The sequence below is a fragment of the Mus pahari genome, assembly GCF_900095145.1.
Source record: "Mus pahari chromosome 14 unlocalized genomic scaffold, PAHARI_EIJ_v1.1 14_unlocalized, whole genome shotgun sequence".
NCBI lineage: Eukaryota > Metazoa > Chordata > Mammalia > Rodentia > Muridae > Mus > Mus pahari.
Window position 1 is genome coordinate 39,614 of NW_018391602.1, and position 24,274 is coordinate 63,887.

The 24,274-nt window shown below is 46.1% G+C and overlaps 1 protein-coding gene across 1 annotated transcript in view; it reads left to right on the forward strand.

Moving 5' to 3' along the window:
- The first annotated feature begins 656 nt into the window (after positions 1 to 656).
- The window catches only part of LOC110314599, a 62,835-nt gene continuing 39,217 nt past the window's right edge, over positions 657 to 24,274 (forward strand). Inside the window, exons 1-4 of the mRNA XM_021188870.2 lie at positions 657 to 900; positions 4,892 to 5,963; positions 19,290 to 19,958; positions 20,293 to 20,418. Coding sequence (XP_021044529.2) covers positions 851 to 900; positions 4,892 to 5,963; positions 19,290 to 19,958; positions 20,293 to 20,418 — 1,917 coding nt within the window. The 5' untranslated portion in view covers positions 657 to 850. The remainder of the gene's footprint in view (positions 901 to 4,891; positions 5,964 to 19,289; positions 19,959 to 20,292; positions 20,419 to 24,274) is intronic.

The window sequence follows — 24,274 nt, forward strand, 5'->3', positions numbered from 1 at the left end:
GCTGAGAATTGATCTCAGGACCTCTGGAAGGGCAGTCAGTGCTTTCAACTGCTGAGCCATCTCACCAGCCCTATTTCTTTTCTTTTCTTTCTTTCTTTCTTTCTTTTTTTAAAGTATATTTATTTTTAATTGGATATTTTCTTTATTTACATTTCAAACATTATCCCCTTTCCCGGTCCCCGCCCTGGCCTTTCTTCCTCCCCAACTCCCTCTCCCATCCATCTCCAACTACCTTTCCCTTCCCCCAAACTCCCTCTCCCACCCTACCCCCCCACCCCAATCAGTTTCTTAACAAATTAGGGAGGTGTTACTGTAACAAAGTGGCAGGAGGGGTGTGCTGCTTTAGGGAAGCCCTGGGAATCCCACAGAGAGAATTCCCAGAGGGCTCTAGGAATCTGCTGGCAGAGAGAATCCTGCTGTGCCCATTTTAAGCCCTGGACTGGAGGGACTCTAAGGGCATTAACAAGGGCACCTGCTCTTTTGAGCAAAGGGACTTTGCTGCGTGGGAATGCCTGAGGCAGGTAGAAATGAAAAGATCTGATTAGTCAACTGTGAGCTTAAATCTGACCAATAGAAAACCCCATGTGGAGGCAGGGTTTTTCACTTCCTGGAGGGTGACTAAATACAGTTCTGGGATTCTCAGTCGAAGGGAGTCTGTGTGCATCGCTTAAATGCAGCAAGGAACAAAGAACTCACTTGGGCTTAGGGGTGAACACACAACCAGGGCTGCAGTTAGAAGAGCTCTTCCACGTGCCAAAGCCCACTGGCAAGGACATCTGCTGGCCAGGGCTTGTTGCAGACAGAGGATCTTTCTCAGGTGACACTAGCCTGCATCACTAAGACTGCTGGCATGGGCACTGGACTTGAGGCAACTGAGCAAGGCAACCACAGAACTCACAGGTATGTGACCACTGACTTACAGCCTACTCAAGTCTCACCCCTAATGTCATTTCTGTCTCTCACTTCCAGCCCCCCCCCTACAGTCTAGTTGCTTTGGGAGGACATGGGGGGTCATGAGTACAACCCTACCTCTCTCAGGAACCTTGGTTAGTTTCTGTCTCTACTGGAATCCTGGCTCCTTAGAGCCTTGGTAGCCCATTTTAACAAAGTGTTAACAAACTGGTTGTAAAGGGATTGGGCACCTGGTGAGCTGTCTGGGAGGGCAAATGCCTGTGTCTCCTTGGGTCCGGGGAGGACTAGGGAGACAGCTTAGGTTCTGCTTGGTCTGTAAGAGTGTAAGAGGTTTATTTGGGAGAGGAGAGTGAAAGGTGCCTTGGAGTTGAAACAATAAGGAGAGATAAGGGCAGACAGGCAGAGAGAAACATGGAAACACACAGGAGGTAAGGTTAAGAGGGAGCAGAGAGAAATGAGAGCAGAGGAGGAAAAGAGAAAAGGGGGAGAGGGAGAAGGAGAGGGAGAGGGAGAGGGAGAGGGAGAGATATCTGTGGTGTCTGGGGCCCTTTTATTCACAGCAGGCACCTGGCATAGTTAGCAGGGGCAGGAGAAGACATAAGCAGCCTCTAGTCCCTAGGAAATCAGGCTCCTGCTGGTCTTCAGAGCATCTTGAGGGTTCCCCACATGATCCTGTGGGAGGATAAGTAAATGTGTCTGAAGCCCTGAAAAGCTTATAATGTTCTCCTCCACCAACTGCCAAGCACTCTCAGAAGTGTGCAAAGAATTCTCCCTCTCTCCTTACTCTCCAAGGGGCAGCTACTACTGCCCCTGCCTCTGTGTTTGCCTGCCAATCTGCACTGCCTGCATCTGGATGCCATGCTCTTTTCTTCTGAGGACAGCTAACAAGACACTTTAAATTCCAGACCAAAGTCTCCAAGAACGTTCTCTAGTCAACCCTAGAATTTCGGGGGGTGGGGAGTCAGGGAGCAGATGGGAGTCTGAATGGTAAAGCAGACCTAAAACTGCAGGGTGGTGAATGAGTTTACATGCCTGGGTTTTAGCTCACCCAGTTTTGTTTCGTTTTTGTGAAGTCTCAGATACATACCTAAAAAGATGCACATTTTAAACAATGGACAATTTTCCATAGTCACGGATGTACGAGTGCAATGGCCAGTATCCCAGGCTAGCCCACAGCTCCCCGTAAATGTGACTGCACCACAGACCTGTGATTTCTGAATTTCCCAGGGCTGGGGGGTGTCGTGACCATTGTTCTTTTGTACTTTGGTGTGAGCTGTGGTGCTTGCTGGCTGAGAACAGGGCCTGGCTCTGGGGGTCCTGTATGAGTGCCCAGGCGGGTGGGCGGGAATGGGGAAGAACAGAGACTGTTTAGGAGAGTATGGGAGAGGGTGGGGCTGCAGCTTCTGACAGGGAAGAACTGAAAGGAATTTTGAAAGCTTGCTTTTAGTTGGTGGGTTTGAACAAGGGGGGAAAAAGGTGGTGGCTTAACAGTGATGTACTCCAGTCAGACTGAGTATTGCTGACATTTTAAATATGTTACTTTGGTTTCTACCCTGCCTTGATCATTCAGTTCCCAGATAAAAGACCCACACAGCTTTCATTATTTACAATAAGCCTTAAATAGCACAAGAGCTGGGTAGATATCTACCCTCTATGCTATTAGAATCTACTTTCCTATCGATAACTCCGAGTTATTACTTACTGTGTTTTTCTGGGATCCTCTTAAATCCAACTGGCCAGGCTTCAGGGCCACATTTTATGAGCTATCTGACCCGTGGTGGTGGCGGCGGCGGGAGGCTTCTTCACTTTCTTCCTGGTACTACTTCCGGCCCCAACCCCGGAAACACTAAAACCTGCCTACGGCTCTTCTGCCCAGGTTATTGGCATCTTTATTCACCAATCAGAAATAACTTGGGGGGGGGGAGAAAAAAAAAAAGAAAGAAAGAACTTGGAGGCAAGGTCACATGGTGTCACTTAGGTCTAGCGCAGACCCTTGTCTCTGGGGCACCCAGATCTTGAACCAATATTAGCATCAGAGTACAAGCAGCATCAGTCCAACCCACTACAATGGACAAGCAGTCGGTTATGCTGGCTATGTGTATGTCAACCTGACGCAAACTATAATCAATCAACTCAGAGGAGAAACCTTGATGAAGAAATTGTCTTTGTAAGACTGGGCTGCCAGCAAGCCTGTAGGACACTTTCTTAGTGATTGATGGAAGAGGGCCCAGTCCACTATAGGTGGTGCCATCCCCTGGGTCAGTGGTCCTGGGTTCTGTGGAAGAAACCAGACTAAGAAAGCCATGGGGAACAAGCCAGTAAGCAGCACCTCTCTATAGCCTCTGCAGAAGCTTCTGCCTCCAGGGTCCCATCCTGTTTGAGTTCCTGTTCTGACTTCCTTCAGTGATGGAGTATGATGTGGAAGTATAAGCCAAACACTTCCCTCCTCATCTTCTTTTTGGTCATGGTGTTTCGTCATAAGAATAATAACCATAACTAAGACCTCAAGTCAACTTATGAAAGTAGAATTAATTTGCTTTAGGGTTTTAGAGGGTTATAGTCCATGTTGACAGAAGAGCTGAGAGCTCTCACATCTTGAATCAAAGAAAGAGAAAGAGAGCTAACTGGGAATGGGGTGAGTCTCTTAAAACTTCAAAGACCACCCCTAGCGACATACCTTCTCCAACAAGGCTACACCTGCTATATCCTTCTGAAACATTCCCATCAACTGGGGACAATTGTTCAAACATAGGAGTCTATGTACAAAACTACAGTTCATGTTTTAGCAGTCCGTGTGCTGGAAAAGTAGGTGGACACCAGCATCTATGGCTCTCAGTGGTGGTTCCAGATGGAGACAGGGGCTTTTCCCTATGGAGTCAGTGGAGCAAATGGGCTCATATCTGGACAGCCTTCCTAAGATAGAAAAAGATACTGGGATTAAGGAATAGTGATTACTTGTAACATGTTTGGAGTTTGGAGTACAGAGGTCAATGTCAGATGTCTTTTTATTCTTCATCTTATTTACATTCATAATAATCATAAATAATCTGAAACTGGGCTAGAGAGCTAGCTCAGGGGTTAAGGGCACTGGCTGCTCTTCTGGAGCACCAGGATTTACTTCCCAGCACCAACATGGGGCTAACCATCACTTGTAACGCCAGTTCTTGGGGAGATGATGCCATCTTCTGGTCTCCAGGGTTACTGCATGCACATGGTACATATATGCAGGCAAAACACCAATAGATATAAAATAAGCACATCTAAATCATTGCATGACTAAAGCCTATGGTACAGAAAAGATCAATACAGATTCCACTGAGGGTTTATTGAAAGAAGACTGAATACAATATTAAGGACAAGAAAAGAGATGAGCAAAAATTAAAATGGGATTGAACATTTGAACAGGCTCAAGTATACCTGTAACATTACACCTAAAAACTAGTAGGCCTAAAAGTTCTGCTAATAAGTGCAAAGTACAGAAAAACAATAACCATTTCTCCACCTGCACACTGACGAGCCTGTAGAGCAATTTGCTTTAGGGTTTTAGAGGGTTATAGTCCATGTTGACAGAAGAGCTCACATCTTGAATCAAAGAGAGAGAGAGAGAGAGAGAGAGAGAGAGAGAGAGAGAGAGAGAGAGCTAACTGGGAATGGGTGAGTTATTGCTGTTAGTCTCATGGTATGGAAGATGCTCTCTCTTGCTTTGCTCTCTCTCTCTCTCTCTCTCTCTCTCTCTCTCTCTATATATATATATATATATATATATATATAAGATATATTTACTATTATACATAAGTACACTGTAGTTGTCTTCAGACTCACCAGAAGAGGGCGTCAGATTTCATTACGGGTGGTTATGAGCCACCATGTGGTTGCTGGGACTGGAACTCAGAACCTTCAGAAGAGCAGTCAGTGCTCTTAACTGCTGAGTCATCTCACCAGCCCCCTTTGCTCTTATTCTAACGGCTCTGTTTTCCAGGAATGACATTCAGCTGGAAAATGCGAAGGCTGCTGGGAAAATGGGCATCAGTGTTGAGCTGGAAGCCAAATATGGTAAGCTGGTTCTAAATCTCGGAGCAATCACTCTTGGAGAGAAGTATAGGAAGAACATGAAGAACTCCCACCTCAGGAAAGAGGAGAATGCAAACATCTCTCTAGCTGTATGTGCTCTCCTGAATTCGGGAGGTGGAGAAATCAAGGTTAAAATTGAAAACGAAAATTATAGTCTCACTAGGGATGGCCTGGGACTAGATTTGGAAGCCTCTCTTTGTAAATGTCTGCCCTTTGTCCAGTGGCACCTGGACTTCGCGGAGAGCGAAGGCTACATTTATATCTATGTGAAACCGTGGAGCCAGGAAATCTTTGTACTGCCTATTGGCACCCTGAGAACCAATTTGTACATAAGGAGCATGTCATCCTCTGTAGAAATGAGCGCCGCAGCTACCCTGGAATTTCTCCAGGACCTCGAGGAAACTGGAGGGAGACCCTGTGTCAGACCGGAGTTGCCTGCAGGCATAACCTGCCCTGGAGTGGAAGGAGAATGGCAACTGGAGGATTTGGCTACTGCACTTTTTAACAAGACAGAATTTCAGTATGAGGAAACTTTCCCCTTTACCAGATCCAGATATGTTGAAGTTACCTTGTTTTCAGTGAAGCGCCTGCGAAAACGCATCAAAGAGCTCCTCCCTCAAACTGTTTCAGCTTTCGCCAACAGGGATGGGGGATTTTTGTTCATTGGTTTGGATGGCAAAAATCAGCAAATTATTGGTTTTGAAGCAAAGAAGAGTGACCTTGTGCGTCTAGAGAGTGAAATAGAAAAGTGCATCCGACAGCTGCCTGTCACTCACTTCTGTGAGGAGAAGGGGAAGATCAAGTACACGTGCAAATTCATCGAAGTGCACAAGTCCGGAGCCGTGTGTTCATATGTGTGTGCGCTCAGAGTGGAGAGATTCTGCTGTGCAGTGTTCGCTGCAGAACCTGAATCCTGGCACGTGGAAGGCAGCTGTGTGAAGAGGTTTACCACAGAGGAATGGGTGAAACTCCAGATGGATGCCTAAGCTCCGCCATTAAAGCTACCTCGTGCTTTTGCAACAAGAAGGTCTAGGTCTCTTGTGTTTCTGGGACACCCTGACTTCCTTGGCGTGGGTCCAACAGTTGGAGAGATGGCTCAGTGGCTAAGAGCACTGACTGCTCTTCTAGAGGTCCTGAGGTCAATATGGTGGCTCAGTGCTGGGAGCTACGGCCTCAGCCATGGCCTTGTGGAAAATTTCTAGCTTACATAAATAATCCTAACAGAACATTCATGGTCATAACAGTGACTGTTGGTTCCAGTAGCTGAAGATTGCCACCTGACTCAGAGAACCCCCAGGCTCTCCCCACCCTCCCTTGGAGCCTCCTCTTGCTTATTATTGCCACCCCTGAATAAAATTTTTCAGAGATTAAGTTTTTTTTTTTTCAATTGACTTGCTCTCATTCTTCGTGTTTCTTGTCCCTCCCACACCCTCTCTCCCTTGCCCTGGGTCCCTGCTGATTATCTCTGCAGGTTGGGGCAGTGGCTCACAACCATCATCTGTAAGGGGATTGAGAAACTGAGAAACAAACCTTAGCAGAGGCCAGGAGACCTAACTTTAGACAAAGAATCAGGTCCAAGGTGCAGCTGCTGAGAAGGGTGCTAGTCACTTCTCTTCTGTAGCTTATAATCTGAGGTTCTCCAGATGGCCGGGCCAGAGCTGTTAGGGGTCTTGGCACCTAAAACGAGCCAATCACCAAACCTGCTGCCCCAGGGAAGGTTTGCACTGAATAAACCTTCCTGTAAATTATATCGGAGTCTTATGTCCTGGTGATCTTTGGGGTTTCTCTCTTTTTTTAGTATAAATAAATAATATTTGAAAAAAAAAATTGGAACCCAGAGCAGTGAAGCAAGTCCAGGCAAAGGGCCAGGTTTGACTTCCTCTCTGAGGCCTCACCCTTGGTAGGTTTTCATTTCTCATTTGNTGTNAGGTTTCCATTTCTCAGAAAAGGAAAGCAGAACCTCCCCACCCTGTGTTGCCCTTCCAACCTCAAAGGGGGAGAATAACACCTACAGTAATTTCCTCCTTCATAGAACACTAAAAATCAGGGGCAGAGTGTAAGTTCTGCATCAGCTCCTGCTTCCAGGTGCTTGCCTTGTTTGCATTGCCTTCCTGACTCCCTCCCATGTTTGGTTACACTGTGGAAGTGCACTCCAGATAATCCCTTCCCTCTCCACTTGCACTTTGGTATTGATGTTTCATTGCAGTGATAGAAACTCTAAGTGTGACACCTGCTCTATGTAAAGTCTGTTTGAATAAAGTCTTACTGCAGCCCACTGGCTGTGTTCTAGGTATCGAGGGTGAGGAGGGTGGTATTACAGACAGGGTGGGTGAGATCACTGATTCAGGGGTGTAGGTCAGACTGACTGGACTGGGAGAGGGGGAACACTAATGGGCACTTCGTTTATAGAACCTAGCAATCAGAAGGATGTCTTTTGGGGGAGAGAGAGATGAAGAGGCAATCAATGATTGAATGTAACAACCTACAACGGGACACAACTATGGAAAGGACACAGTGAAACCCATCATCCTTTATGCTAAAGGTATGCAAAACCTAAACATGGTAACACAGGCCTGGAATCTCAGAACTGGGGATGAGAAGGTAAGAGGTTCAAGCACTTAAGACACTTTGTGTACACAGGAATTTGCTTGATAAAACTCTGCTTTAAAAAACAAGGTGAGACAAAGAAAGGAAAAACAGGTTAGAGAAACACAAAAGCAACAGTTTAGTAAATGTTGAAAAAAGAACTGCAAGATTCCCTCTGAGAAATGGTCTCAAGTCAGCACTTACACTCTTCCCCTGATTTTTAGTGTTCTATGAAGGAGGAAATTACTGTAGGTGTTATTCTCCCCCTTTGAGGTTGGAAGGGCAACACAGGGTGGGGAGGTTCTGCTTTCCTTTTCTGAGAAATGGAAACCTNACANCAAATGAGAAATGAAAACCTACCAAGGGTGAGGCCTCAGAGAGGAAGTCAAACCTGGCCCTTTGCCTGGACTTGCTTCACTGCTCTGGGTTCCAATTACTCTGTCTTCATCCTGAGGGTTCCCACCCAGCTTGGTCCAGCTCAGGACTCCTGAACAGGTTTCTGGATGTTTTCCCGATCAGGGTTTCAGAACCTTTCTCTGTTTTCAGGAGAGCAGATCTTTGGGACTTTTTAGTTCCCCAGGTAAATCCAGATTATTTGGAGAGATTACAGAATACACTGTCAATAGGAAGGAGGGTCAGAAAAGAGATGCAGGAACTGACAGGTGAACACCTGCGCTGTGGCTCCGAGGCCCCCCAGCTACACCTGTGCTCGCATGAGCCTGAGGAGGGCACATTGGCTCCGTCTTTTCACTAACAGTGGGAGAGAAGATTGGTTCTTACAGGTGGGGGTGCTTAACTCTCCCCCCCCACCCCCACCCCCACCCCAACACGTTTTTGCTTCCTCTAGTGTCCACTGGACGTGTTGCTGTGACTTTTCTTAGGACAATGTGAGAAACTCAGTTCCATTCCAGAGAGGCTCTGAACACAATCCAAGGAATTAACTGCACCCCAGCCTAGCTTGGTGAATTGAAGACATTTCTGGGGTCACTTTCAGGACTGTCGATCACACCAAGGCAACATATTACCAATAGTTAAGGGCATCTGTATCCTGGGGGTTGTCTACTCACACTGCAGGGGTGTCCCCCAGAGAATCTCCTTCTCCCTTTGCCAAAAAACCTTAGTGTCTGTAGTTTTGTATCAGTTAGTGGGGAGTTGTTATCTTTTGGAGAGTCCTGATAGCTGATTATCTTGGAGGTTGTTTGTATATTTCTTTCTTTCTTTCTTTCTTTCTTTTTTTTTTTAATGATTTTTTGGAATTCTTTGTGAGTTCCAAATCATGCAACCCAATCCTGCTAATCTCTCTGCCCTCTCATATTGAAAGGATGACATAAGGGCTGGTGAGATGGCTTAGAGGGTAAGAGCACCAACTGCTCTTCTGAAGGTCCTGAGTTCAAAACCCAGCAACCACATGGTGGCTCACAACTGCCCATAATGAGATCTGTTGTCCTCTTCTGGTGTGTCTGAAGACAGCTACAGTGTACTTACTTATAATAATAAATAAATCTTTTTTAAAAGAGAGAGAGAGATAAAGGATAACATAAACCCCATTTGTCCCCACATTAGGACCAGTCCTTACTTCAAAAGAAAAGTCACCATTCCCAGGAACTAGGCCATAAGTCACCAGTTCCAGGAACAGATCATAAATTCCAGAAATAAGGTCATAAATCTCCCATGCTAAAGACCAGAAATAGCCACAAGGAAGGGAAAATATTTTATCTTAGGATGTGCTGTCTGTGCTGGGTACCCTTATCTCACCCTGTGGTTAAGTGTTCATGACACAGGAATGCAGGCCCCTGACCCCGTGGCACAAGCCAATCAGAAGCTGACCTGTGTCACCTCCTCAGTACTCACCAATGAAATTTTAGATCACCTAACACTCTCTAAATATTGACCCTGTCTGGGGGTCAGTCGATGGGGTCTGCGAAAGAGAGTGTGGGGACATAGGAGCAAGAGACTCGAAGAATGGAGATAGCACAGGCTATCTGCTCAAGTCTTGACTCTCAAGTCTCATTTACTGAAAGGCTATATTCACTCACTGGGGAGTACAGCTAGAGACACTTAACCACAGGTCCAGGATGTATAGGAGAAAAACAAGATGTTATCGGAGTGTGTTCACCTGTGGTAGGCTGCTTTCGAAAACATCATGTTAGGAAACAAGACTTATCAGGGTGCAAAAGTTCTACTTGTAAGCAAATAGCCCAAGATGTCTGCAGAGATGGTAGCCGCTTTTTGCTAAGAGTCAGCTCCCAACAGGTCCCCCTTTTTAATTGTTTCAAAAGGGAAGGCTGGGAAAACATACAGAAACCACGTCTGTCTTAGGTTGGAATAGACCCTAGCATCCCCCTTTTCCCATCTCTGGACACTCAATAGCCTTTTTTTTTTTTTTTTTTTTGGTTGAGCTCCTGTCTTAGGTTGGTGAGGCTTCCCAATTAGGGGCAGGGGTCTTGAGGTGTTCTCTTACCCATCATTGACTACTTGGTTTAGCGTGTAAGTTAGGGGCTATTCCTTGTCAGTATCCATGACAGAGGTTTTAGAGTCCCCTACTTCCAGCCTGTGATAATGAACCTGCATGGGTTTCATTTGAATAAAGTCTATCTGCTGTCTTACAAAAGCCATCATTTTTTTTTTTGGACAGTATGGACCCGATAGACAAGAGAGGAAGTAGTCTATGTATCTTGGTCGTCTCCCATTACAGGAGTAATATCCCTGAATGGCCATAGAGTTTTCTAATTTTGTCCATGGCTATAGGAGGGGAACCACCAAATGTGGTCTATGGATATGCAATGTCAGCTAGAACAGTATGCTTCGTCAGAGCCTCCACATTTTCTCTTAGAGCTATTTTCTGCAGGGCACACATCAGAGTGTTAACCCCAGTTTATACAGTCAAAGAGATGTACCCCACTAAATCATAAGTCCGACACCAAGAGTCCAATGAAGCCACCTGGGAGGCGTTGGTGATGATGTCTCCATCGGCACCAAAGACTTCCCAAGTCAGGCTATATGGCGTATGCTGGTTGATCTGTTCCAGTCTGAAGAGAGTCTTCATGTTCTCTGCAAAGAAGAAACAGGGTTCTCAAGGGGTTTCTCCTCCCTGGATCTGTTATTATTGTCTATTTGTTTAATCAATCTTCCTGGCAGCTATCATGCAGCATCTGCTGTCTGGGAATATATGCAGACAGAACCTCTTCCCCAGAGAAGCACTGGGTCTGACCCATTCCAGGTTCTGGTTAATGGGTCTTTCCAGAGGATTGTTGCAAAATTCTTTTTGGTATCAGAATGCCAAAAATCTATCTGCATCAGATTTTATTTCTGGGGATTCCTTGGTAGGGCACCATTCCCCCTTTTTAGTTTTTTCCTAAACCTTTTCCTGGGGAAAACCCAGAGTTTATCACCTGAGCCATGATTACTTTATTGGGGCTGCACATAATCAGTCCCAGCTGGGATAACAGATCTGGGCCCCAGAGATTAATGGGAAGGCCCAGGATGACACATGGTTGTATATTACCTGTATTTCCTTCTTTATCTTTCCACTTCAGCACCTTAGAGCTTTGTTATGGATTTTGACTTTGGCCAATACTCCTTAGATTTGTCAATGTTGGGGACAAAGGCCAGGTGGTGGGCCAATTGCTTTGTTTTATAATAGTCACCTTGGCCTGGTATCAACCAAGCTTCGGAATGCCTTTCCATCAAGCCATATTGTCATCACAGGTTTTTGTTTAACTATAGGCTGCACCCAGTATGCATCAGAGGAACCAAAGCCTTGATCCCCTCTCTTAGGACTCTTATATGTGTGATTAGTAGGAAGCAATGGAAGTAACAGTAGCTGAGCCATCCTCATTCCTGTGGGGATGGTGACTATAGTATGTATTGCCTTGGCCATGACCTTAATCTCTCCTTGATAATCAGTGTCTATAACACCAGGAACAATTTGCAGTCCCTGCATGGTAACAGTGTTTCTTCCCACTATCAGGCCAAACACATTTGGATAGAGCGGTCTGAACACTCCGTGGGTAGGGCCTGAGATCCCATTTCTGGGGTTAGAACTGTGTGGGTGGTGGAACCGAGGTCCAGTCCTGCACTTTCTGGGGTTGTTCTGAAAAGGGGTGGTTGTTGCTTGCTGGCATGAAGCTGACTGCCCCATAAGCCTGTTTTGGCTTGTGTTGGTTTGCAGCCTGGGGCTGGCCCCTGCTATGGTTTCCCTGATTAGGGAAAAGGGTGTTCCCTTGTATATCTGTCTTGGATCTACACGTATGAGCCCAATGTTTTCCATGTTTTCAACTCGGCCATAGCCCAGGCTGTTTCCCGGGCTGTCTGAGTTGACTTGTTTCCTACCCTGCAATCTTTTGTAAAATGTACAGACTTGCCACACTTAAAACAGGCCTTTTGGTCTCTACTTGCCAAGAAGTCTCTTACTGACTGGCCTTGCATGGCAGCCGCCGTAGCTAAGCCCCGTTGGTAGGAGGGCCCTATGTGAGAACAGAGTCTGGTGTACCCAGTAATGTCTGTTTTCTTCCTGTAGAATCTAATGGCTGCTTGACAGGCAGGATTGGCACTTTCAAATGCAAACTGTTTCACATAGTCTACGCCTGCCTCTGCATTATCAAAAATCCTCCCTGATGTTGTCATGAGTCGATGAACAAAATCAGAAAATCCTTCATCAGGCCCTTGTCTGACTGCTGTCAAAGATGCTACACTCGTGCCGTGTGCCTGCTGTCACTGGCACATCGTGTGAATTTCAACCGCAGCTGCAACAGCCACTACAGTCACTGACTCCCAGCTGCTGCCATTACAGCCACCGATGCTGCCACATGAATTTCTGTTACAGCAGCTACAGACCATCGCTACCCGAGCTGTGGGGCTCACAGGCTTTTATCACATGAGCTGCTGCTGCTGCGGTCCACCACGTGGGCTAGCTTCTGCCATGAGCCAAAGATCATTAGGATGGGCCCATCAACCATATAATTCCACTTTTCCTGATCCCTGACTGCTACAATTCTCACACAAATATCGGTTGATTGGTAAGGTTTTTCCTCCAGTTGGTGGAGAGGGCCCTGATTTCCCAGAAAAGACCTGGCCAACCTCTATGGGCTAAGGGGTTGGCATTTCACAGCCATGGTCCAGTCTCTTAGCTGACATGCAAGAAAGGACTTCAACCCTTGGGTGATTTTCTTCTAGAAAGTGGATTCTCACCCTGCACACACACACACACCCTTGGACTCTTGCAGCTGTTCAGAAATACCTAGGCCTATGTAGAAATGCTTTCTGGTGAATCACTGTATAAGGATCACTGTATAAGGATCACTGTATAAGGATCACTGTATAAGGATCACTGTATAAGGATCACTGTATAAGGATCACTGTATANATCACTGTATAAGGATCACTGTATAAGGATCACTGTATAAGGATCACTGTATAAGGATCACTGTATAAGGATCACTGTATAAGGATCACTGTATAGCCCCTAGAGGGTCCACATGATGACCTGGACTTCTAGCCTGACTTGTATTTGTTATTGAACTTTCTTGGGACATCACCCAATGCGTGATTCATCTTCTTCAATCGTGCCTCCGGGCTCCCCACTGGAATGTCTCCTGGAAAATCTCTAAAGTTAACGCCTGACTTCAGGGTATCAAAGCTAATACACCTCTGCAATAAGGTCTGGATTCAGTACCCATTATACAACAGCTCTAAATGGCCACTTAATGGCACATTAGATCCAATTATTTTACAGGATCTTCATACGTACTGCTAGCAGTTTGGTAAGAGGTCCCTTATGCCCAAGCGTTTACCTATCTTTGCTCTAACCCCCTCTCTATTCTTCTTGTTCCCCAACCCAACTTCTCTTAGCCAGGAAACCTCCACCAGATGATGCTACAACCCTGGATCCAGTTAACAAACTGCCTCCTTTCCACTACAGACTTGTTTCCATGTCTCCAAAAACCCAAACTGTTGGGTCCCGCCCGCCTCCACTGGCAACTCTAAGCATTGTATTGCGCCTCTTGCAGACACGTTAAGAGTTGCCCCCTGGAATCCTGGATACAGCGTCCTCGGACCGCCCACTGTCAACGCCCACGCGTCGCCCGGACCAACCACCAATGTTNTCACGCCTACTCGATTGGACCCGCCTTCTGGACACAGCTCCGCTGAGGATCGGACCATGTGCCATTGAGAGATTGGGACATTGTGACGATGCGGCGCTGAAAGACACACTCAGCAGAGACAATGAGACATGCGGGAGAGGGTTGGGTTCTCCCGCGTGTAATTAATAAATAGTATTCTTTCTTGTAGCTCATCTCTATTTTCAGGAAGCTTAGCTCTGCAGTACGAACCCAAGGAGTTTTCTGCCCACGCAGACACGGCGCCGGTATGCGTGTGACGCAGAGAAACATTACACCAAACCACTGCCTCACTTACTTCTTCTCACAAAGGACCCCAGAGCCTCATTCCTCGACCTCTCCAGACCCCTTCCCTCTTCCTGTGCCAGCTGCAGGTCACTCCCATTGCCCTGTATTGGCACTGAACTTCACCCCTCCTATCACTCTCTCTAAGTCCATAGTCAAACCCCCAAGTCCTTATCCTGTGGGGACACCTGACCCAGCATCAGTCCTTCCTTTAAGAGAAGTTGCTGGGGTAGATTGCCTTGTTAGAGTACATGTTCCTTTCTTGATGAGTTAACTTTCTTAAATAGAAAGCAGACTGGGTTCCTATACCTCTAACTCCTCCACCTTTATTGAAGAGTTTCAGTACATTACTCTGAAAAGGCCAGCTTAGGAACTTTGGGAAGGCCATGAAACACTTGCCCCTCCAGAAGGGAGAGGCTAATTAACATTTCTCAGACCACAGGGCAGGAACCGACCTGCAGGTTGGGACACATTCTGCAGGATGGACTGTTGCCCACCTTCAGACAAGGGAAGTTCTTATCACCTCATTCCCTAAAGACCAACCATTTTAGAGGGTGCACTGTCCCACCAAACATATTGTGCCTAGTTGCTACTGCTCTATTCTGTTCCTGGAAACCATATAAAAACTCTCTGAACAGGTGCTGGGGGTCGCCACATCTCCTTCGGGTCTGGGACAACCCTAGCGCACTGAGCAATAAATTCCTCTTGATTTTTCAAAAGCTCCAAGAGGACAGAGGGCCAACACTCCCAGGTAACCCTCCAGCCAATCACCTAGGCTTAGCTATGGATGACTGAAGAGGCCAAGCTCCCTTGACCTGACCATGGCCATCACTAGCAGGGAGCCTTGGGCAGTCATCATGATAGGTGGGCAGCCTGTCTCCTTCCTCTTGGACACTGGGGTCACTTACTCGGTCCTGACGGAGTTTGGGGACCCACTTCCCCCTCTCATCTCTCTCTCGTCAGGGTAGGAGGACAACCTTACCTTCTTCACCAGACCCCACCACTTAGTTACATGTTTATGGGTGTACCTCTCACCCATTCCTTTCTGGTAATGCTAACATGTCCTGTCCCCTTATGGGAAGGAATCTTCTAGCTACGTTGGGAGCCTCTATTTCTTTTGCTTCCCCCATCTGCCTAAACCTAAGCTCACCAGCAGCCCCTCTGCTCCTTCTTCTAGCCAGTCAACCTACTAACCCTAATATGTTGTTTCCTTTACCAGCTTCTCAGGTAGAGCCCCAAGTTGCTAAACCCCTCTGTTGCTAAATATCCTCCTCCTGTTGTAATCCAGTTACTGGACTCTACCGGGTACATAACCCAAGCTCAATACCCTCTCTTTCTCTAGAGCCTCAGGGGACTTAAGCCTATCATTTCTTACCTCTTAAGGAAAAAAACCTCCTTCGCCCTACCTCTTCCCCCTTTAACACCTCTATGCTAGCAGTTAAGAAACCTAATGGAACCTATTGTCTGGTTCAAGACCTTAGGCATATTAATCCTGCAGTGGTTTCTCTCTATCCTGTTGTGGTTAACCCTTACACACTTCTTTCCACTATCTTCTCTGGGACTTCCTATTTCTCAGTCCTAGATCTCAAGGATGGAGTCTTCTCTATCCTTCCTGATGTCCAGTCACAGAACATATTCATCTTTAACTAAACAGATCCTGATACCCACTTCTCTACCCAACTGACCTGGACTGTTCTACCTCAGGGATTCTGGAACGGCCCATACCTATTTGGCCAGGTCCTGACTTCTGACTTAGTTTCTCTGTCTCTCCCTAAATCTAAGATTGTTCATTATGTAGATGATTTACTTCTCTGTAGCCCTTCTCTAAAAATTAGCCAAGCTGACACCTGGGCTTTTCTGAATATCCTTTCCAGTAGAGGCTACAGGGTCTCACCTTCTAAAGTCCAACTGTCTACTCCTTAGGTCACCTATTTGGGACTAACAGTTACCCCAACCTACAACCTTAGATAGAAAGGTTCTGATTCAGTTTCTAACTGTTCCTTCTACAAAGGAAGTGACTTTATCATTCCTAGGAATAGCTAGTTTTTTATGTTCCTGGGTTCCTTCCTTTTCCGTCTTTCTCACCTCTTATATGAAACAGCGTTAGGCCCCATCCACGAACCTCTTCTCAAACCTGATACCAAGCCCTTTCAAAGGCTCCAACAGGCTCTCCTTAAGGCCCCAGCCTTACATCTCCCTGATGTAACTCACCCTTTTTCCCTCTACGTACCTGAAAAAGAGGGATTTGCCCTTGGAGTCCTAGGTCACCAATTGGGACCTTCTTTTACACCTTTGGCATACTTGTCAAGAAAACTAGAGCTAATCATCCAGGGATGGGTACCTTGCATTCATACCTTAGCAGCTGTTGAACTTCTTATTTGAAAGTCAAAAGCAAAACAAAACAAAACAAAACAAAACAAAAAAACAACTAACCTTTGGTCACCTATAACTGTCTTCTCTTCTCATAACCTGTTACAGCTCCTAACTTAAAAAGGCTTACAGACTCTACCTCCCTCCAGGGTTCTTTCTCTTCAAGTAGCATTAATAGAAGACCCCACATTCACCTTCCAATCATGCCTGTCTCTTAATATTTCCAATCTTCTTCCTCGACCAAATACTAACCACTTCTCACTCCTGCACTGAAACGTTAGAATAAATAATACCTCATCTTTTGCACATATAGGAGGGCACATTGCCTCAGACCATCTACACCTTGTATATAGATGGAAGCTCCTTTCTACATGAAGCGGCCAGAAGAGCTGGCTATACCATAGTGTCAGACACAGAGGTGATTGAGGCAAAGGCCCTTTCCTGCTCCTACCATCAATCAATAGGCTGAACTAATAGCCCTTACTTGTGTCTTTCAACTGGCATAATCCCTCAACATCTTCACATATTCCAAATATGCTTTCCATATCCTTCTGTCCCACACTGCTATCTGGAAGGAGCTAGGGTTACTTATGACTAAAGGAAGATCAATAACTAATGCAAACCAAATTATGGCCATGTTAAAGGATTCCCATCTCCGCACAACTATTGGGATTGTCCACTGCAGATCCTACCAGACAGATGACTCTATTGTCTCCAAGGGAAACAACTGAGCCAATGAGGCAGCTAGAGCTGTGGGCCTTAGGGGACTAGACTTGTCTCACCCTCCTCAGGACATTCTTGCACTACAACCAGCATCCCCACCCTCACTCCCTGACACTTGTTAAACTCTGTCCTAGCTTCAACAACTTTTTCATCCTAATAGCCAAGTGTTGTCTTATTTTGTTAAGACCTACCTACAGCCTACTCCTGAGGACTTAAGTTTCTTAGAATCTATCACTACCTCTTGCAAAATCTGTCAGATGTCAAACTCCAACTCAAAGTATAGTAGCACCCCTTTTCCTACCCGCCAGGCTAGAGGTTCCCTCCCTGGAACTGACTGGCAACTTGACTTTACCCACATGCCCACTGCCAAATGTGCCAAGTACCTCCTGGCCTTTGGGGGTGGATGGAGTCATTTCCCACAATTAACAAAAGGGCTCAGACAGTTTGTGATCTCCTTCTAGATATCATCCCCCGATTTGGTATCCCAGCCTCCCTCCAGTCAGACAGTGGTCCTGAATTTACTCCCCAAATGTTTCAAACTCTATCTAAGGCCCTAGACATCCCCTGGCATTTTCATATTCCCTACCACCCTTAATTTTCAGGTAAGGTAGAAAGAACTAACTGCTCTTTAAAAACCACTCTTGTCAAGCTGTAACAGAAACACACCTCGATGGGATAAAATGCCCACCTCTGGCTTTTTTCAGGCTATGAGCTCTCCCCAAGTGACCTCCCCTCATCTCAGCCTTTGAACTCATGTATGGACGTCTGGTCCTAACTCCTGGTCTTTCACCTAAATGCTCTCCCCTCCCAGACCATACTCACCACTCTCCCTATGGAACTTTGGTGACTATTATTTACCACAGCCACACACTGTCCCCTGTACACTGCCTGTCAACACTGAAGATCAGGTCCTTCTATCCTCTCCAGACCATTGGCCCTTGAACCTCCCTCCTAAATGGCAGGGCCCTTTCAAGGTAATCCTCATGACCCCTACAGCTGCCAAACTTAAGGGATGCTCTCATTGAGTCCACCTGTCTCACCTCAAACCTTTCATCCCTCCACTTAAAAATTCTTCATACATGTCGATCCTAACCATGCTCTGTTAAGCTCCAGATGTCAAGACCAACCACCTTGTCCCTAGTCCCAGAAAATGAGACTCCACTCCAGCCAAGATCGACCCCACTGGATTAGACATGGGCTTCTCGTCCTCCTCCCTCCCCCCTCCCTGCTGTTTTTTCCATCTAGGGTATCCCTTACATCTGGAGATTTGGGGTTCAAGAAACCCCCACTTATAGCCACCCGCAGCCACACAAAATGGGTTCCTGAGTGGAAGGCTGGAACTGTAAGGGAGGAAATGGCGAGAGAAGAAACGAGGCCAAGACAAAATTCTGATCAAAGCCCAGTGTTTACTAAGAGTCTGTGCTTATAAAGGGGGAGGCCCATCCCCTGCCATGCCAGGCTTCTTGATGCTTTGTTGCCAAGTTGTTAGCACTTAGTCTGCTAGAGCTGTTAGCATTAGGTCGCCAGTTCCACAGGTTGTCAGCTATCTCAGAAATATCTCAGGAAGATGGGTTCAGCCTCTCAGTGGGTAGCAGGGTCTTGGAGAAGAGCGGTGCAGGTGACAGAGCAATAGAACAGAAGATTCCATCCTAGGTGGTCTCATTCACAGTGGCAGCATAGGTCTGATTCAGCCTGCTCAAGACTGGGGGAGGCTATACCCACTGATAACAGTCTTTCCAAATGGGGTCAGTAAACTGCTCCATAGCTGAACGCCTGGAGCCAATCCGAACCTCTGTCATCCCTATATCTGTTATCCCATCTAAATATTATGATCTCGTTGCTTGCTTTCTTTTTCACCAGACAAAAGGTGATTGTAGAAAGTGTCTAGACAAATACGAGGGCTGCCCATATTGGTCTTGCCAGATATACATGCTAGGATCATGGACCTATCACTTCTATCAACAACACAAGACACTCTTTTTCTACATACAAGAACCATGGAATCCCAGGTAGGAGACTGGAGTTGTTGGTGAGCTCTACTGTAAAAACCAAGCTGGGTCCCCAGTAAGTACTACCCACATCCAGAGACAATATGTCTCAATTGCGCAACCTCTAGATATCGGAAAAGTAGGAGAAGTGATCAAACACCCCTCCAAGGCCCTTACCTCCTTGATATCCCTCCTCATAAATGGCACTAACTTGTCATTTTGCCTTTTGCTTCAGACCTTGACCTTGGCTTACCCACTCCTTAATGTCAGCAGGCTTCGTCACTTTAAAGACTGTTGGCTACGTGTCACCCCTGAAAATAACTCACAATTGCCACTTACTGGCTCTCCAGTGATACTGCCACGTAACCTTACCTCACCTTTTGTCATCTGCCCTGACTCTGATGTTGCCATGACTCCATACCTTTCCTCTATACCTCTTTTTGGTGTGGTAAACTGTTTTAAGACCTCCAGGACTTGTTCTGTAGGAACACTAAGCTCCCTGGACTGCAATCTAACCACAACCCTGATACCTCATCTCTGCCACAATGCCCTGCAGCCCAAAACACGTCAATTCTTTGTGACACTCAGGTATATCACTGCCTACCAGCCAGGAGGAGTTTGCATGTTGGTACTCCTTTTCCCTGAACTGGGAGTAATCCAGGGAAAGGAGCCCCTGCCAATCCCAGTTGTAGATATGATAGCTGCCCAACATAAGAAGGCAGCTCAGGTTGCGCTGCTCCTGGTCGCTGTAGGAACAGCCATAAGTGCTGGTACTAGATTTGCAGCGATAACTACTTCCATAACCCAATATGATACGTTCACCTCTGAGATTAGCATCGGTTTTCAAGAGATGTCTGAAACCATGCTTACCGTCCAGAAACAGATCGATGATTTGGCAGACGTGGTGCTTCAGAATCAATGGGGGCTAGATAACCTGACAGCCAAAGAAGGTGGTCTTTGCCTGTTCCTCCAAGAAGAATGATGTTTCTACGTCAACCAATCTGGGATCGTGAGAAATAAAATCCAACAGCTATAATCAGACATGCAGAATTTCAGGGAAGCTGAGGCCTCAGATTCCTGGATTTTCAAAAACCCTATATGGAGGTGGATACTCATCTTTCCTTGTCATCTTCCTGGCATTATTATTCACTCCCTGACTCATTAATATTGTTTTTGCATTCCTTCAATGAGAAATACAAAAAATTTCTAACCAAACTATTAATCGGTTCCTGTTACAGGATTACCAGCCCCTGTCCACAGCAGAGCCTGATGTGAACGTTTGCCAAGTGGACCCCGATGGTGATCTGATTCCTAGACAGCAGGAATCAGTTTCAGAGATCCAACACCCCCATTCCCCTTTCACCGTCAGCTTCCCCTCCCTCCCTTTTTCCTTTTCTTTATGCTAAGAAAAAGGGAGGTATGTTGGCATCAGGAACTGGCTCTGCAGTCAGGAACTGGCAGGTCACCTCTGAATCCAGTGATGACAGTGAAGTCACCCATAGGTGACAGGGACTCCTGCATCTGTTACCATGGCAATTGTCACACATTCCCAGCATCCACCTGGTCCATCTCCCACCTTTACCTGCTAGTGGTTACATCACAGCCCAAGTAAAAGGCAGACCCCCCCAACCTCTTCCCCTTTCCCTCTTCATCTTTGTTCCCCCTTTTGTCCTTCTCACCCCCCCCGCTGCCCCCCAATAAACCTCTCCCATGGAACTGTACTGGTCTGGTGTGATCTGTCTGGACAAGCCTCGGTTCCAACACAACAGACCCAACCAGGGACAATACCATGTTCTATGGTTGTAATATGAACTACAAAGACCAAACCCTGGCTCTGCATAGCCAGGGATTCATTCGTGGCCCCCAGCCACAGCTTGAACTGAGATCTCACCACAGCTCCAGGTGGTGGGGATGGCCTCTCACAAAAGGCTACTCCTCTCCGCCCTCCTGTCTCTAGTTCCATTTTTCTTCTTTCTTTCCCATTGGACAATCACATACTTGCACACTGTGGTGGCTCATGCTACAGGCTGGTCTCATGGGTGGCAAGCTCTGGGTGACATCCTCCATCCCTGCTGCCTGGCATGGTAGAAAGCATGTGTCTATGTGTTTGTGCTGTGCACCGGAGGGCAGGTCTGTGGGTGGCATGGGTATCTGTAGGTGTCTGTCTGTCTGTCTTCCTCCTCCTGGACTGTGCTGCCAGTTTAATTTAGTTTAGTTTAGTTTAATGACTCCTAGGCATGTGACACCTTTAGCCACCAAGCCAGACATCAAGCTAAGATGAACAACACACTGCCATCTATCTGCTCTGCCCCAACTGAGATAAGAACACCAACAAGGTGTGAGAGCCCATTTCCAGTTGCGTGGAATGTGATACCATCTTCTGACCTCTTCAGACACCATACACACAAGTGACACAGAGACATGTGTGCAAGGAAAAACTCATACACGTGAAATAACATAGATGGATCTAAATATACTTTAACTGAGCACAGCGGGGCTTGATAATTCTATATTGCAGTAAAAGTATAATAGGTGTTAGTAAAATGAAGGGCTTACTAACTGGCTATGTAAGGTGCTCCAGTCAGCCTTAGCTACATCCAAGACCTTGTCTTTCTTTTCTTTCTTCCTTCCTTCCTTTCTTTCTTTCTTTCTTTCTTTCTTTCTTATTTATTTATTATCAGATAGTTTATTTACATTTCAAATGTTATCGCCTTTCCTACTTTCCTCTCTGAAAATCCCCTATCCCCTCCCCAACCCACCTACTCCTGCTTCCTGGCCCTGGCATAGAACATACCAGGGCATAGAACCTTCGCAGGACTAAGGGCCTCTCCTCCCATTGATGGCCGACTAGGCCATCCTCTGCTACACTAGAGCCACAAGTCCCACTGTGTGTTTTCTTTGATTGGTGGTTTAGTCCCAGGGAGCTCTGGGGGTACTGGTTAGATCATATTTTTGGTCCTCCTATAGGGCTACAAACCACTTCAGCTCCCTGGGTACTTTCTCTAGGGCTAATATCCTATATATATAAAAAAAGAACTCAAGAAGTTGGACTCCAGAAAACCAAATAACCCTATTAAAAATGGGGTACAGAGCTAAACAAAGAATTTTCAACTGAGGAATACTGAATAGCTGAGACTCACCTAAAAAAATGTTTAACATCCTTAATCATCAGGGAAATGCAAATCAAAACATCCCTGAGATTCCACCTCACACCAGTCAGAATGGCTAAGATCAAAAACTCAGGTGACAGCAGATGCTGGTGAGCATGTGGAGAAAGAGGAACACTCCTCCATTGCTGGTGGGATTGCGAGCTGGTACAACCACTCTGGAAATTGGTTTGGTGGTGCCAAATTGGACATAGTACTACCAGAAGATCCAGCAATACCACTCCTGGGCATATACCCAGAAGATGCTCCAACTTGTAATAAGAACACATGCTCCACTATGATCATAGCAGCCTTATTTATAATATCCAGAAGCTGGAAAGAACCCAGATGTCCCTTAACAGAGGAATGGATTCAGAAAATGTGTACACAATGGAGTACTACGCAGCTATTAAAAACAATGAATTTATGAAATTCTTAGACAAATGGATGGATCTGAAGGATATCATCCTGAGTGAGGTAACCCAATCACAAAAGAACACACATGATATACACTCACTAATAAGTGGATATTAGCCCAGAAATTCAGAATACCCAAGACACAATTTGAAAAACACATGAAACTCAAGAAGAAGGAAGACCAAAGTGTGTATACTTCAATCCTTCTTAGAAGGGGGAACAAAATATCTATGGAAGGAGTTACAGAGACAAAGTTCAGAGCAGAGACTGAAGGAATGACCATTCAGAGACTGCCCCACCTGGGGATCCATTCCATAAACAACCACCAAGCCCAGACACTATTGCAGATGCCAACAAGATTTTGCTGACAGGAGCCTGATATAGCTGTCTCGGGAGAGGCTCTGCCACTTCTTGGCAAATACAGAAGTGGATGCTCACAGTCATCCATTTGGATGGAGCACAGGGTCCCCAATGAAGGAGCTAAAGAAAGTACACAAGACCATGTCTTAAACAAGTAAACAAGATACAAAAGTGTTTGTTGAGGGTGTAACTTGGATGACTTAGGGTTTCATCCCTATTCATGAATCCAGCTCCACCAAAGACGATGTCTATTATATGTTTATAGCTTAGTTCTACTTATTGCTCTCTGAGTTATTGCTGACATTTCTGGTTGCTATGACAACACACCCGAGGGTGGAGTTGGGTAGGGGTGGGGTGGTATTGAGAGGGCCTCTGGTTATGAGGATTAGATTGTGGGGTGACTGGTCACAGAGAGGGGTGAATACTGGTTTTTATTCAACCCAGGACCCCAGACCATGGGATGAAGCATGCATATCAGGGTGGGTCTGCCCTTCTCAGCCAAACTTTTGGGAAACATTCTCCCTGACAAAACTAAGTATGTTTCTTAGAAAACTCTAAGTGTAATCAGGTTGACAATGAAGGTTAATCATCACTGCAGTTTTAAGTCATTCTTGGATTGTCATGTCCTCCCTTTGTTTTAGCAGACTTGGGAGCCAGTGTTGTGAACTGAATGTGTCACCTTCACCTGCAGGGTCCCACCCTGATATTCAGACATCCAGGCACTGATGTCTGATAGGCAGGACAGAGGCTGATGACCTCTGGTCAGCACCTTACTGTTCTGGAGCTGATGGTTTCTGATAATTAACTCTTACTGATTGCAGTAGTGGATTAGGAAAAGGAAGCTTAATCACTTGGGCTCTTTACTCTTTAATTCAGGGGATTCTCATTGGCTGAGCAGAGGCTCAGAGCTCATTAATTCTTTATGAGTGAGAGAGAAAGAAAAAGGATGAAGAGTAAGTCATTCATACACTCATGTGGGGCAATGGGCTACACACAGACAGCCTGGTCTCCAGTCGAGCTGAGGTCTTAAACCACGGTGGGACCTGGTGGGTGGTCATTTCCACCTACATGGGATGGAAGGTGTTTGAAAATGTCTCCTGGACCCCTGGCTCCTATCAAAGTTACTGCCCCCACAACCCCCAGAGGAGAGGTGTGTGGCTAGCAGTCACGTAGACAATGTCAGTTGGGTAGAAAAGTGGGTATCAGGATCTGTCCAGGTAAAAGCAAATATGTTTTGTGACTGGACATCTAGAGGAATAGAGAAAAACGCACCCTTAAGGTCTAGAACTGAGAAGTG